The sequence below is a fragment of the Aristolochia californica genome, unplaced genomic scaffold, assembly GCF_029961685.1.
Source record: "Aristolochia californica isolate CCGP_79_NKW_82.1479 unplaced genomic scaffold, dmAriCali1.0.hap1 SCAF_13, whole genome shotgun sequence".
Lineage (NCBI taxonomy): Eukaryota > Viridiplantae > Streptophyta > Magnoliopsida > Piperales > Aristolochiaceae > Aristolochia > Aristolochia californica.
The window spans coordinates 22032664-22046782 of record NW_027181804.1 but is presented as its reverse complement, the minus strand read 5'-3'; the positions used below and the strand labels follow the sequence as shown (position 1 = coordinate 22046782).

The following is a 14119-nucleotide window of genomic DNA, read 5'->3' as shown; positions in this document are numbered from 1 at the left end:
GAGGTAGCCCGATTGCGCCCTGCGCCCTAAAAAAAAAAAAAAATCCATACAAAAAGTGGGGCCCACTAACTCATCATCATGCGGCCGATCGATCGAATCCCGTACTATACTCCTCGTGTATTTAAGTCAGGAAAAGGTAAAGTCGGCGCAGTCCACAAGGAGGTACCACGTGACGCATCTGGTAACGATTGCGATGTGCCACGTGTTCTCATCTGATATACCGCAAAAAGTGAAGTTGTACGGAGGATGTTGACGTGTTTCTAACCCTAGTACGTTGGGGGCCCGTCTTCTCTCTATTCTGTCAACTTTTTTATTTACTGCCGTTCTATTTCGGACAACACTCACGAAATAAACTATTTCCGGCCCCACCCGGAATAAGCTATTTTCTGCTTCAATTTCTTTCTTTCTTTTTCGTTTTTTTTCAATTTTACTCTTGCTACTTTTGCCGAATCTAGAAAGTACTTGATGGAACACATGGAAAATACGAGAGGAGAGACAACGATCTTTTTCCTTTTATTTCCTTATTCTTCAACAGTTGCCTGGGCTTGACTGATAAATATAAGGGTTTGTTTGATTGCTCGTCTCGTCTCCACTTTTGCTTCGACGAAATCCCAGCTACCTTCTGCTTCCGGCACTTTTCTTCTGGGTGAGAGATCTATACCTTCTACTGGATCGGCTTTATTTCTGTTGTCGCAGTCGAGTTTCCTCTTTTAGCGGCTTCTCTTGCTTTGTTTTCTTCTTCCCCTGAAACCCTGTGTTTAATCTGTCACCAAAGAAAAATGGTGAGAGGCAAAACTCAGATGTGGCGCATCGAGAACACCACCAGCAGGCAAGTCACCTTCTCTAAACGACGGAATGGACTGCTGAAGAAAGCCTTTGAGCTCTCCGTTCTGTGCGACGCTGAGGTCGGTCTGATCGTCTTCTCACCGAGAGGAAAGCTCTACAAATTCGCCAGTTCCAGGTGCGAGTCTTCGGTCTCACTTTATAGAAAATCGTTTTTATAATTTTTCTCTTTTCCTTTTCTCTTCTTTCGGATCATAGAGCTTTCTATCTCCGTAGGTTTTAGCTAGGCCGTATACCCTTGGATCTAATTGTCCTTCGAGCCACAGTTTTGTTTTGTTTTTTTTCTCTTCAGTACTGTACTATTGAACCTGTAAGTCTGCAGCATCCAACTGGAAAGCGTAATTTTGTTCTCGGTCAAGGTGATTGAATTATACGGAACAAACCGAAACGGGAACTAAACACTTCCTTTCTAGCCTTGAAGAAGAAAGTGGTTTGGTAGAGAGAGAGCTCCACCAAATATTGGACCTTAATATCTCCATGTCGTGTAGTTCTACTTTGAAGAAAATCCGTTTTGCTGGTTATTCCGGAGTGGTTTGGTCTTCCGGTAACCGTTTCTAATGCATCTTCACTCACTTTGAACGTCAAGTAGCTCCTTCAGCGGGAAATGCAGTTCTAGGGCCTTCATTAGAACAGAAAGAGAAATGCGAATTAACCAGAGATACCGTCTTCTTTTCGTCCCAAACACTTCAGAAAAGCGGCTTTCGGTGGGTTTTCTTTAGAGAATTCCATGAGGGAACTCTGAATGTGTCTGCTTACATCTTATGCTAGCTAGGATTTCTAGGAGAAAACCAGCTATGTGAAAGGAACTCAAACTCGATTAGCTTCTCTAGTCTCTATAGTCTGGGGGGTCTCCCTTTCTATTTTTGTTTAAAATTTTTCTCTTTCGTCGTCACTTCGCCTAACTTTCTTCCTAATGTAACTTACTATATAAATCTATATCTACGTGTTGGCGGAGCACATTTATCTTCAAAGTGCCAGATTTATGTTTTGTTTCAGGGAATGATATATTTATAAAAGATATTTTTCTACAAAAGTACTTGAAGTCTACCATTCTTCACAAAAAGAAGGGCTTACTCTCTCCTTCCTTTTCTTGTCAAGCTTGGCTGGGCCATTGACCTCGCCTTATACTGGAAGCCTCACAATCTAGCTATAGCTTCATTTTGTTTATCCGCGACCTTGTACATCCTTGAAAATAACAATTTATTGAAACAAATGACTGGTCATCAAGACTGGTACCTTTGTTTACCCTACTTTTTTGGTAGGCGTTGCTGATAGGTTTAGCAACTTAGATAAATCCGAAATTGGAATCAAGACCAAACTATTAAAAACTACTCTTATGCCCTCAAGGCCTGAATCCAATTATCGTGCATGGTCTCAATTTATTAAGCGTTTTTTTTTTATAACCCATGACTATGAACACATTGTCAACCTTCCTTTTGCTGACCTAAAGATAAAAAGTTTAAAAAGTGGTTGAAATAAGGCACTATGGTTATTAGCTAGATGATCAATATTTTTGGTTGGTTTGAGAATTTCCCTGCGCCTCCGTGGTGCCATTGGGATGCCTTTTTTGAAATTTTGGAAATTGTCAATTTATTTGACTATTTTTGGTCTCTCATCTCGAGATCAACAAATTCTATGACTCTTATTTTAGCAAAACAAGGAACCCCGCAATCTCTTGTTGTTAGGAGTTAGCTCCTCCTTTTTGGTCTCCTAATAAATTCACATTTCATAAAGAAAAAATATTATGGATGGAAAGAGTGGAAATAATATGATTCAATTAGACTGCCACATCCATGGATTGTCACAATACCCGCTCTGATACTATGTTGAATTTTTGGAAAAGAGAAATACTTCACTAACTTGTTGTAATTTAAGTATGATGAGCCTTTATTTATAATAGAGAAAACAAGCAGAATCCAATTACAATAAATTAGCTAAGCAAGGAGCCTTTATTTTCTGTTCTATTATTTTGGTATCAATGTCAAAACATGTACATGTTCAACCTAGACCAGTGGTGCCCATTGATCAGGCTGCTATGCTGCCCGCGTCTCATCCCTTGAAGACTTAGATTAGAGAAATAAGAAGTGAGATCACCCATTGCATAAAAAAGTATAGATGCCAAGGTTCACTTTCCTTCTCTATTACTTAAATTATCTGTTGCTCGTATTGATGTACATCCTACATCTTTGTCCTCAGGAGTCTATGGTCCTCTTCTAGATGATAGACCTGTTACTTTGTGTAAACCTCTCATCCTAGTTCCAACTTTGATTTTACTAATCACTACTTGCCACCCCATTATTATTCAATTCTATCGACCCCATCCTTTGCCTTTGTTTCAATTCTATAGACCTATCAAGATGCCCTCAGTCATCAAAGAGGGTAAATACATTGATTTTGACCAATTAACCACCTAACAAGAAAGTTGTGGTTCACAATCAAACACAATCCCAAAGGTACCGTGGTAGATCAAAAGCTTGTTTGGTTGCAAAAGATTATACTCAAACATAAGGTTAGATTATTCTGAAACTTTTTTCTAAAAGAAAAATTAAATTCAATTAGAGTTTTGATTTCCATTGCTGCCAATTATGGCTAAGCTCCTCACTAGTTAGATGTCAAGAATGCCTTTGTTAATGGTGGTCTTCAAAATGAGGCCAACATGATACAATTTCTTATGGTTGGTGATTAGATAAAAAAGGTTTTTCATGTAAAGAATTTCTAGATTACATAAATGTGGTTGGTGAAGATTTTAACCACAAAAAACAAGCTCCCTGAGTCGCTCTAAGACTGAGTAGCAGCAATGGAAATCCCATGGAAGACCAACTAAGGGGAGGTGAGAGCTCGGGAGTTTATAAAACAAGAGATGCACATACTTTTCTACCTTCAATTATAGAAGAAATTATTTAGAGGTCAATATACACTGATCGGAAATAAGCTATATACTGAATAATGCGTTTTATAATCAGTATTGGAAATCTTAGACAATTGAAGTGTTAAGATTCACTCTGAGATTTCTTCCCTTAAGGAGAAATCATGTAAATATTCTGCAAATCCGGTGATTGGGTAATCCCGTTAATCACTCATAATTCTTCCATGTATATTCTGTAAAACGGCTATTTAAGCCAATGATGTGAATGAGAAATTAAGATTGTAATTGAAGTATTATTTTTTACTTGGTATCAGAGCAGGAGAATCTTTCTCCTTCTCCTTCTCCTTCTCTGTCGCCGAAAAAAATAGCAGAGTAGGTTTGCTTTTTGAACGAAGAAGACGCTGTTTGCTGTTCTCTTCGGCCGTCATTGTAACACAAAACCGCCGCCACTTGAACTCTCGAAATCTGTCGATGAACCGTTGCCAAACCGCCTTCCAGCGATCGGCACCAGCGTCACGGATGCAGAAGACGAAGAGCCGCACCAATGTCTCGAGCTCCATTTATCTCCGTCGTCGCCCCCACTTCGGTGGACTGTCCGGACGACGCCAACGACTAAAGCAGAGCCATCGTTCGACCTTCTAGCATACCGCCAGCCCGAACGTCGCCGGCGAAGAAGAAGCCGCACCGTCGACGAAGAAGACAAACGTATGAAAAAAAATAGCTTTCGTTAAGTTAGGTCCCGCATTTTATTTTTCTGGCGGGTCGCGACAACTTCTTGAACCGGACCGGAAACAGAGACCTGGACCAGTTTTTGGACCGGACCTAACTGGAAAAAAAATTATTCATAAATAGGACCGGACCACAATCGGAGAACCAAACCGAGTCAACCAAGCGAACAGAAAATGGACCGGACCAGTATTTTTTTTTGGGTGCTCATCACCAATCTATCGATCTTCTTTTTCATCAAGTCGAAGGAATCAACATCGATTATTTATGTGCAATCCAAAAACTCTGGTTTTACAATCAGCGTCACTCTTACCGAAGTCAACTATGATGTATGGTCCCAGATCATGGAGATGCAAATTGTGGAACGAGAAAAACTCGAATATATTATGGGAAAAACACCATTTCCACAAGAAATGGATGCCTCCTATGCGAAATGGTATGCTGAAAATAAAAAAGTCAAGGGTGGTTGTTAACCTCTATGTCACCAGATATTATGAAGCGCTATATTCGATTGCGTACCGCACGCGAAATATGGAATGCTCTGAAAAAGCTTTCTATGATGGGTCAGATGAATCACAATTATTTTCATTGAATCAGAGAACTTTCTCCACCAAACAGACTGGTCGCCCTTTATCAACGTATTATGGTGATTTTGTGGAAAATTTTCAAGAACTTGATCATCGTGACAGGATTATAATGAAAGATCCTGACGATGTTATCACTTATAGAAAATTCTTTGAAAGATTGTGTCTTCATATTTTCTTAAACCGATTGGATGGAGAATTCGAACAAGTCCGTGGCAAAATTCTCCGAAAAGACCCGATATTGAATCTTGAAGAAGCCTATGCTTATGTACGTTGTGACTCTGTTCGTAGAACCACTTTAAATAGTGAAGTTGATCGTGTTGAGACATCTGCAATGGTAGCACGTCGAGCTAAGCCTAAAACAGCTCGACCAACTGGTCCTAACAGTGATCAAAATCGAACATCAGGATCTCAGAATAGTAGCTATGAGGTTGGAACAACCAAACCAGAGCGCATTTGTACTCACTGTGGTGAGACTGGGCATACAAAGTCACGATGTTATGAACTTATCGGGTATCCAGAATGGTGGGATCCTACCAAAGCGCCTCGCAAACGGAACTCCAAATCAAATAATCATGCTTCCGTTGTAGTAGCAGAACCTTCCACCTCTCACACAACTGAGGATGCATCAGTCCTAATCGCTACATCTGGTAAGGTTCTTAATACTTCCGCTCCCAGTAGAAATAATGAATGGATAATTGATTCTGGTGCTACTGATCATATGACCTTTGACAATCATCATGTTAAAAGTATAAAACCATCTGCACAACATATCGTATCTACAACAAATGGTACTCCATCTCACGTTATTGGAGAAAGTTCTATTACTCTCATTGAAAATCTGAGTTTTGATTCTGTATTAGTTGTTCCAATCCTCAATCATAATCTATTATCAGTTGCTCAAATAACTCGTACTCTGCATTGTATTGTGGTTTTTTGGCTTAACCTTTGTGTTTTTAAGGACATTCGAACTCAGAAGACAATTGGGTATGGTACTAGAAGGGGGTTACTCTATTTCCTTGATTTGCAGCCAGAGAGTTTTCATCACTTAGCCCAAGTGTTCTCAATGAAGAATAAATCTGCAGATTCTGACATTTGGTTATGGCATAAACGGTTTGGTCATTCATCCTTTGGTTATTTAATGAAATTGTTTCCTACACTTTTTGCAAAATTATCTATTTCAGATTTTAAGTGTGATGTATGTGAATTGGCAAAAAACCATCGTGTTCCATTCCAAATAAGCATGAATAGGAGTCCAGTACCCTTTATGATTATTCACTTTGATGTGTGGGGTCTAGCAAATATAGCCTCTCTTAGTGATAAACGGTGGTTTGTTTCTTTTATTGATGATCACACCAAATGACTTGGATTTGTTTAATGTAGTCAAAAAGTGAAGTTAGTTCGTTGTTCAAACAATTTCAGTATCATTCTACAATACGAACTCTTCGAAGTGACAATGGTGGAGAAATTTGTGAATCAAAGTTTCAAAGAATATCTAGATGATTATGGTATTACTCATCAAACTACTTGTCTGTACACCCCTCAGCAAAATGGGGTTGCAGAGCGAAAGAACCGACACTTTCTTGAGGTTGTCCGTGCTTCCTTGTTGGAGGCTCATATATCGGCTAGTTACTGGGGTGAAGTCATCACAACTGCAACTTACCTTATCAATCGAATACCCTCGAGTGTGTTACAATTTAAGACTCCCTTGAGTGTTCTTCATAAAACTATAAGTTCACCTGTTGTGCCGAATCTGCCACCTAAAGTTTTTGGGTGTGTAGCCTTTGTTCACCTCCATAAGTCATTGAGACATAAATTGGAACCCCGAGCTCTCAAGTGTGTTTTTGTTGGTTATGCTCAACATCAGAAAGGTTATCGTTGTTATCATCCTCTCTCTCGCAAATTGTATGTCACTCTTGATGTGGTATTTCACGAAGAAAACATGTATTATTCTACTCTCGAGTCTTCAATACAGGGGGTGAAAATGATTGAATTGAAGACCCTTAATCATCATTTGGATATCTTGGATACTTCAAGTGGTCAATATTTAGATTATCGTTGTGGACATCAAAATGATACAAATGAGCATGATTCACAGGATGGAGAAAGACAAAATCAGGTGGAAGTAATGCAACCAGAGTCTCAGCTGCCATCTTCCCCCCTTCATAATGTACCAATGAATCAATTGCCTTCTGAGTCCGAGTCCATGTCTGAGCCTCAGGTAAGTTCCAAAACTCAACTAAGAGTGCTACCTCATCGAACCACAAGAGGAAAACCAAAAGTCAATTATGAACCTCTTCTCACCTCTAAATCTCAGTATCACATGCATAATTTTGTGTCTTATCATAGATTGTCAAAGGCAAATGAAGTATTTGTGAATCAATTATCTGCTATATCTATTCCTAATAGTGTGCAGGAAGCCTTGAAAGATCCTAAATGGAAAGAAGCCATGAATGAAGAAATGAGGTCCCTCCAAAAGAATTCAACATGGGAAGTGGTTGAACTACCTGTAGGAAAGACACCAGTTGGATGCAGGTGGGTATTTACCATTAAATATAAAAGCCGATGACACCATTGAAAGGTTCAAAGCAAGGCTTGTCACCAAAGGATATACTCAAACCTATGCGATCGATTATATGGAGACATTCGCACCAGGGGCCAAAATTAACACTGTTCGGATTCTACTATCTCTGGCTGTGAATTTTGACTGACCCTTATATCAGTTTAATGTAAAAAATGCATTTTTGTAGGGAGATCTCCAAGAAGAAGAATATATGGAATTACCTCCTGGATGTATTATGCAAAACAAAGGAAATATGTAAACTGAGGAAATCCCTATAAGGTTTGAAGCAGTCCCCGAGGGTGTGGTTTGGAAGGTTCACAAATTTTATGAAATCTATCGGACACAAGCAAAGCAACTCAGATCATACTCTCTTCCTGATGTATAACAAGGAGGCTATCACAGCTCTTATTGTATATGTTGATGATATGATAGTAACTTGGAGAAGTAAGAAACAAGAGGTGGTGGCTAGATCGTCAGCTGAAGCCGAATACAGGGGAATGGCCCAGGCAATATGTGAATTATTATGGATCAAAAATATGATACAAGAACTACATATTGAGCAGATAAGTCCTATGAAATTATATTGTGACAATAAGGCAATATGCGATATTGCCCACAACCCAGTCCATCATGATAGAATTAAACATGTTGAAGTTGATAGACACTTTATTAAAGAAAAGTTAGAAGCAAGAATCATTGAAGTCCCTCATGTTCAGTCTGAGGATCAGCTTGCCGATGTGCTAACCAAAGCAGTGTCTTACCGAGCTTTTACCAAATGTCTTGACAAGTTGGGCGTGAGTGATATCTATGCACCAACTTGAGGGGATTCACTCTGAGATTTCTTCCCTTAAGGAGAAATTATGTAAATATTCTGTAAATCCAGTGATTGGGTAATCCCGTTAATCACTCATTGTATATTCTGTAAAACGGCTATTTAAGCCGATGATGAGAATGAGAAATTAAGATTGTAATTGAAGTATTATTTTTTACTTGAAGCAATTTTGTAAGAGATGTGCTTAAAGTTTGATTAGAATCTTTATGAATTCTACGTGAACCACAAGCAGTTGAAGAACATAAACGTTGAATTTAGTTACTTGGCTATTTAATTTGTAAGCCCACGATCGTTTCCAAGGACTAAGATAGAAAAATTTCTTTCCCCCTAATAAACTATCTCGCTGCTATTGCATAAAACTTACCTTAATTAAAGACAGCATGTTCCTATCGACTGAGAGAACGGACCCTTTTATTCTGTTGAAGAGTTTGGTTGATGAACATGGAAGGTCTACGTTGTAGGGATGATCTGCTACACTTAACTTAGAAGTAGCTTCTTGTCTTTCAGCAAAAGGTTTTCTTGGCCTCATGCTAAAAACTAGGAAATGTTTAAGAATGTGGTTTTAGAAGGCATATCTGCGACTTGTAGACCTGGCCTGAAAGGCAACCTTTTAAACCTTTCCGTTGATTTAAAAAGTGTAAGAATTAAGTTGACATGGACGCAGTCACTCTTTGATGTGATATTGTACCTGCGACAGTGTCTAGTACTTCTGTTCAAATGTCGTGACAATTCAAACAAGAGCAATTCATGATGGTTAAGTGAAGGTTACTTTGGCGCACTCACGTGTTATCACAAAAAGAAACCTGCTCCTATACCGATTAGCAAAAATCTGATCAGTACTGCTGGTTAGATGAATATAACAGCCTATCTGAAAACATTGGATGTACATATCCAATGTGAAGCCTTTGGTTCCTCATTATGGGGTTACCAATGGAGACTATCTAAACAAGGACAAGGTCCTCATCAACCACCTTTTTATGTGTTAATAAAGTGGCTCATATGTTTAACTGAAATAAGAGGATTAAATAAGATATTTCTAGCATCTTTATATAAGATGGTAAAAAAGGATAAGTTCTATTCAAATTCTGTTCAGGTAATAAGATTAAATAGTCTAAAAGAATCTTTATATTTCTTAAAGGTATGAGAGAAGAGGATTAAAAGAAGTTTCCTTAGAAGCTCTAGAAAGAAGTCTATAGACTAATCCTTAGAAGCTCTAGAAAGAAGTCCATAGACTAAATAGCTGTAGCAGCTTTAAAAATTGAAATACGGGTGCAAAGGTTAGACGTGAATTCTCCTTTAATTCACTGGACTTGAGTTCATCATATTTAAATGCTATTTACGCAGTTAATCAAAGTGGTAGAGGTGTTGCTTATGAAAACCTAAATTTTTTTAAGTAGTTTATACATTGTGAAGTTTTTTTGCATTGCTCAATCGTGAGAAGTGTTCTTCCATCTTGTAGTTCTGCCCTTCCAGTTCTTCTGCTAGTGAAATCATAACAACTTTTAATCTTCATCCTCTTCTACTTTTTCCTGTCACATAGATAAACCTACTTCACCCTTAAAATAGAAGTAGACCTGGAAATCAACATGTCATGTTTATTCTGTTTAGCAGCCTTCTATTAGGACACATGTTCTAAGAACCATCTTTTATAGTGAGTGCACAGATCTTTTCATTGACCACTCTTTTTAAAGGACTCTTTACAATTCATGCCAATTCAACATGGCTTCACTGATGGTGAATTTGCTAGCACCCAATTGCGGAACATGAAGTACTAGAATTCCTTAATAGCGGGCAAATCTCTTCAGAAAATTGTTTGAAGCAGTGTTTCAAAATTTACTTGTTATTAACTAGTGATCTTTTGAAAGGCAACAAATGATGAGATGTGAGACAATTTTCTTCCATATGCAACATCTCTTATCAACCTCAACTTCTTGTGAATCTTTCTTCCTTACAGTTCTCACCAGAAAATACACGATACTTTTAGCCTAAAGACCATGGTTTTCACCTTAATTTCCTCAATTTGATTTTCCACTGAAGGGTTTATTTCTGTGGAGTTTCTGCTTCCAGATTTTTATTAACATCTTCAAAAATACATGCTTGATGTATTTATTGACGCATTCCTGAGGTCCTTAAACAGCCTTTTGCAGAGGAGACTTGTAGCATGCTCATGAATTTAAAGTTGACCATGTCATCGGTTTATTGATGCAAGCTCCTTTGATTAGTGACTAAATACGTCTGATATTGGATGACCTGTCCTTGTATCCCTATGCTTCAGACTCGAAAGAGAAGTCTAAATACCAGTTTAAGCTTGAGGCATGACAGTACTTGGGTAATGGCGGATGGTAATGTACCATCATACTGGAACCAGAGAGAAAGTTACAATGGTAGATGCTAGTTATTTGAATAGCAGAGTTAAAATGGAATCGAGGACAAAAGAACTGTCAAATGCTTCATCATGCCCATAAAATCAATCGATTCCAGGATTCGATATAACAAAGTTCGTACATTATCTGAATCAAGGAATCTACCCACTGCAATCTTCTGAAATATCTATAATTTTTTGAGATCTACTGTTTCTTTTATACCGAGTAAAACCCTAAGAGAGAGTCTACCAAAATTCTAAGTACTTGTGCAGGGACATTTTATACGTGACACTGCATGGAACTAGGAATCTCATGTTTGCCACTGAGCTGCTCATCAAGAAAATCTGTCCATCACAAAACAAGGATGTGGCAGAATGTTGTGGTTAACATATGTTTCTTGTGGTCATCAGTATATATTATTAGTTGCCAAATCATCAAAAGATGTTGAGCTTTTAGGATTTAGGGCAAAGGGAACTAGCATGGGCATGGTTTTAAGCAACTAGAAATGGTTTTTTGTGCAAATTTGGCATTAGCTCAGCAAAATTTCGGATACTATAGGGTCATTTGTGTTTTAGATCAGTTCGTATGCCTTTTTCAAGATAGAATGGTCGCTCAATGCAGTTAAAGTTGCATTTAAGTACATCTGAAAATCACTATATGAAGTAATAGCTATAATATTCTATCTAATCCTAGTTCTGTGTAGGACTAAGCACTACCCCCCATATGTAGGCCCTATTGTGTGTTACCAAATCAACATAAATAGTACTTCTAAGATAATTGTGGAGCTCTTGAAATATTGAGACCTGAAGAGAAGCAGTAGAGCTTTGTTTCAAGATTCTTTGTGAAAATTTTCCTTTCTGAAATAGTACCATTGATTAGTTTGAACTGTCTACCAACAACTTCTCATTTTCCATACTAAAAATGAGGATTCCCACAAGATAATGTGTTGTCATGACCACAGGTGTGAACTACTGATTACTATGCTTCTATTAAAAGGCGAAAGTTCATGAACATGTGGGTGAGTTCTGATTACTCTTGGCTAGCAAAATGATTTGCATAATGATGTAGAAGCACATGAAACTAGTGCTCATAGCACACATACAACATTCCTATTGCAATTAAATTGACTTCTTCATGCATTTAAACCATCTTTGTATTTTTAGAGTTTGATATGAAGGGTGTTGGGAGGGAGTGGCTTTCCAACATTGCATGTGTATGATATTTTGGAGTGCACTGGGTATTTTATGATACATAGAGACGCCCTTACAAGCCATATTCTACTTGTACATATTTCTACTTGCACATATAAGGGTGCTTGAAAAGCTTTAACTTCTTTTACATGTTTATTAGGAAGAAGTAAAGGAGTCATGGAAGATTTGTAAATGAAGAAGCAGGAGTTTAAAGTTAAAGATGTAATGAAAGAGAATGAAGAGAAAAGAAGAAAAACGTTAAAGATGTAATGAAAGTGAATGAAGAGAAAAGAAGAAAAACGTGAGTTAGTGTTTTAGAAGAAAAAAGACGTGAAGTGAATGGAGAGAAGGATGGATCTAAGTTTCTTCTCCCTTACTCCCTTCTTTATTATTTAGGGGGGGTTAGTCAACAAACTGGAAATTTGAAGTTCATCTTCATCTTCGAAATGGGTGTTAGTGTGGACAAGTTTATCTTCAAAATCTTCAAAATGGTTGTTAGTGTAGACAAGTTCATTTTGATCTTCATCTTCGAAATTTAAAACTATTGATTTTATTAATTATAAAATTGAGTTAATTAAACCAAGTGCTTGAGTTAATAATATTTTAATTTCCACTACTAAATCACTAATACAATAGAGTAAATAAAAAATAAATATGATTAATGAATAAAAAATATTATATTAATAATTGAAGATAGATTTTTTACATGGTATTAATTAATAATATATTTTTACAAAATTAAAAGTAATTAATTAATCAAATGCATGCTTTAATTATATTTTATTTACCAGAGACTTATATATGAAGTTTAATATAGTAATAAAATTAAACAAAAATAATAAATAAATTTATATACAACTTTATTAATAACCTAAAAGAAAGATTATTCAAATAACGAGTTCGTGTCTTTAATATTAAAATCATCAAGTTACAAGTTTAGTACATATAAACGACACATGTTCAAAAGTAATAAGATACAACCATCATTTATCATTCCACATGGAAGTTGATATGGCAACTCGAAATTGTGTGGCTCTTGTGGATTGTAATGCACTCTGCCTCCGAAAGCTTGTTACTTGGCTACCCTCATCCTCGAGACTATTGCAATCGTCGCTGTCTGTATCATCCATTGCACCTAATTGGACCGCATCATCTCCTCCATTGAGTTCGCCACCCGAATCATCATCTTCATCTTCAAATATATCAACATAATCCTCTCCACGTATATAATTGTGCAATATGCAACAAGCATGTACACTTTTCACCTGGATCTTAAAAGAAAATGGAGGAGATCCTTTTACATTTGAAATCGAGCTTTTAAAGCACCAAAAGTTCGCTCAATAATATTCCGTAAAGATGAATGTCTTCAGTTGAATAATTCTTTTTCATTTCTAGGAATATTATCTCCAAATTCTTGCAGATGATACCGGGTTCCTCGATATGGAGTCAAAAATCCTGGAAGATTTGCATAACGAGCATCGACTAGATAATATTTTCCTATAATAAAAATTATATTCTACGTAAAATAATTGAAGATAAAATAGATAAAAAATGACTGCATAAAAATATATTACTTACCTTTAGGTACAAAGTTTTTATCTCAGCGAGTCAATGCGTCCTTCAGTACACGAAAATTAGTTGCTGATCCTTCCCATCCAGCAAGTACATAAGTGAATTGCATGTCAAATGAACATGCTGCCATCACATTTTGTGAGAGATAGCCTTTTCTATACCAGACCCTTGGTTGATCTTCAAGTGGAATGTTCGCTTTGATATGAGTTCCCTTAAAATCCTAATTATAAATTTTCAATTAATATTGATTAAATTTGTATATTAATCTAAAATTATTTAGTTATAGGAAGTTATGTTACCTTAAAGTACGGATAAAACATTGAATGGATTAAAATCTTCGAGTGTGTGTGTTCCGAAGGCCGTTTGACGTAATCAGAGTGAAGTTTGAGGATTGCATCCAACACCTTGTTGAAATACTTATGGTCCAGTTTGATCTATCAAACATCTCTGCAAGTTGTTCTTCAATTGAGATGGTTTTTGTGGCTGATAAAAACCCTTTACTAGTAAGTATATCTACCAATTTGTGAAATACCAATTGATTCATCCTATAAACTTTCCAAAATTTAATTGGTGATTTGTC

At 37.0% G+C, this 14119-nt stretch overlaps 1 protein-coding gene across 2 annotated transcripts; it reads left to right on the top strand.

Moving 5' to 3' along the window:
- Window positions 1–493: 493 nt before the first annotated feature.
- LOC137949064 (MADS-box protein SOC1-like) lies at window positions 494–12412 on the top strand. Of its 2 annotated transcripts, none has more exons than XM_068795330.1 (3): window positions 494–961; window positions 11739–11795; window positions 12128–12412. In XM_068795330.1, the coding sequence occupies exons 1-2, from the start codon at window positions 780–782 to the stop codon at window positions 11785–11787; spliced, it is 231 nt and encodes a 76-aa protein (XP_068651431.1). In that variant the 5' UTR covers window positions 494–779; the 3' UTR covers window positions 11788–11795; window positions 12128–12412. The 2 variants fall into 2 exon arrangements, with proteins under 2 accessions (XP_068651431.1, XP_068651430.1); XM_068795329.1 differs by lacking the exon at window positions 12128–12412 and having other exon boundaries at window positions 494–646; window positions 776–961; window positions 11774–12082.
- Window positions 12413–14119: the final 1707 nt, after the last annotated feature.

What these genes read in the sequence shown, in the direction of transcription:
- LOC137949064 (XM_068795329.1), top strand. Translation starts at nt 780, where the DNA reads ATGGTGAGAGGCAAAACTCAGATGTGGCGCATCGAGAACACCACCAGC. An exon ending in TACAAATTCGCCAGTTCCAG is followed by an intron (nt 962 to 11,773) that starts GTGCGAGTCTTC and finishes TTCTATTAAAAG; the next exon opens with GCGAAAGTTCATGAACATGT.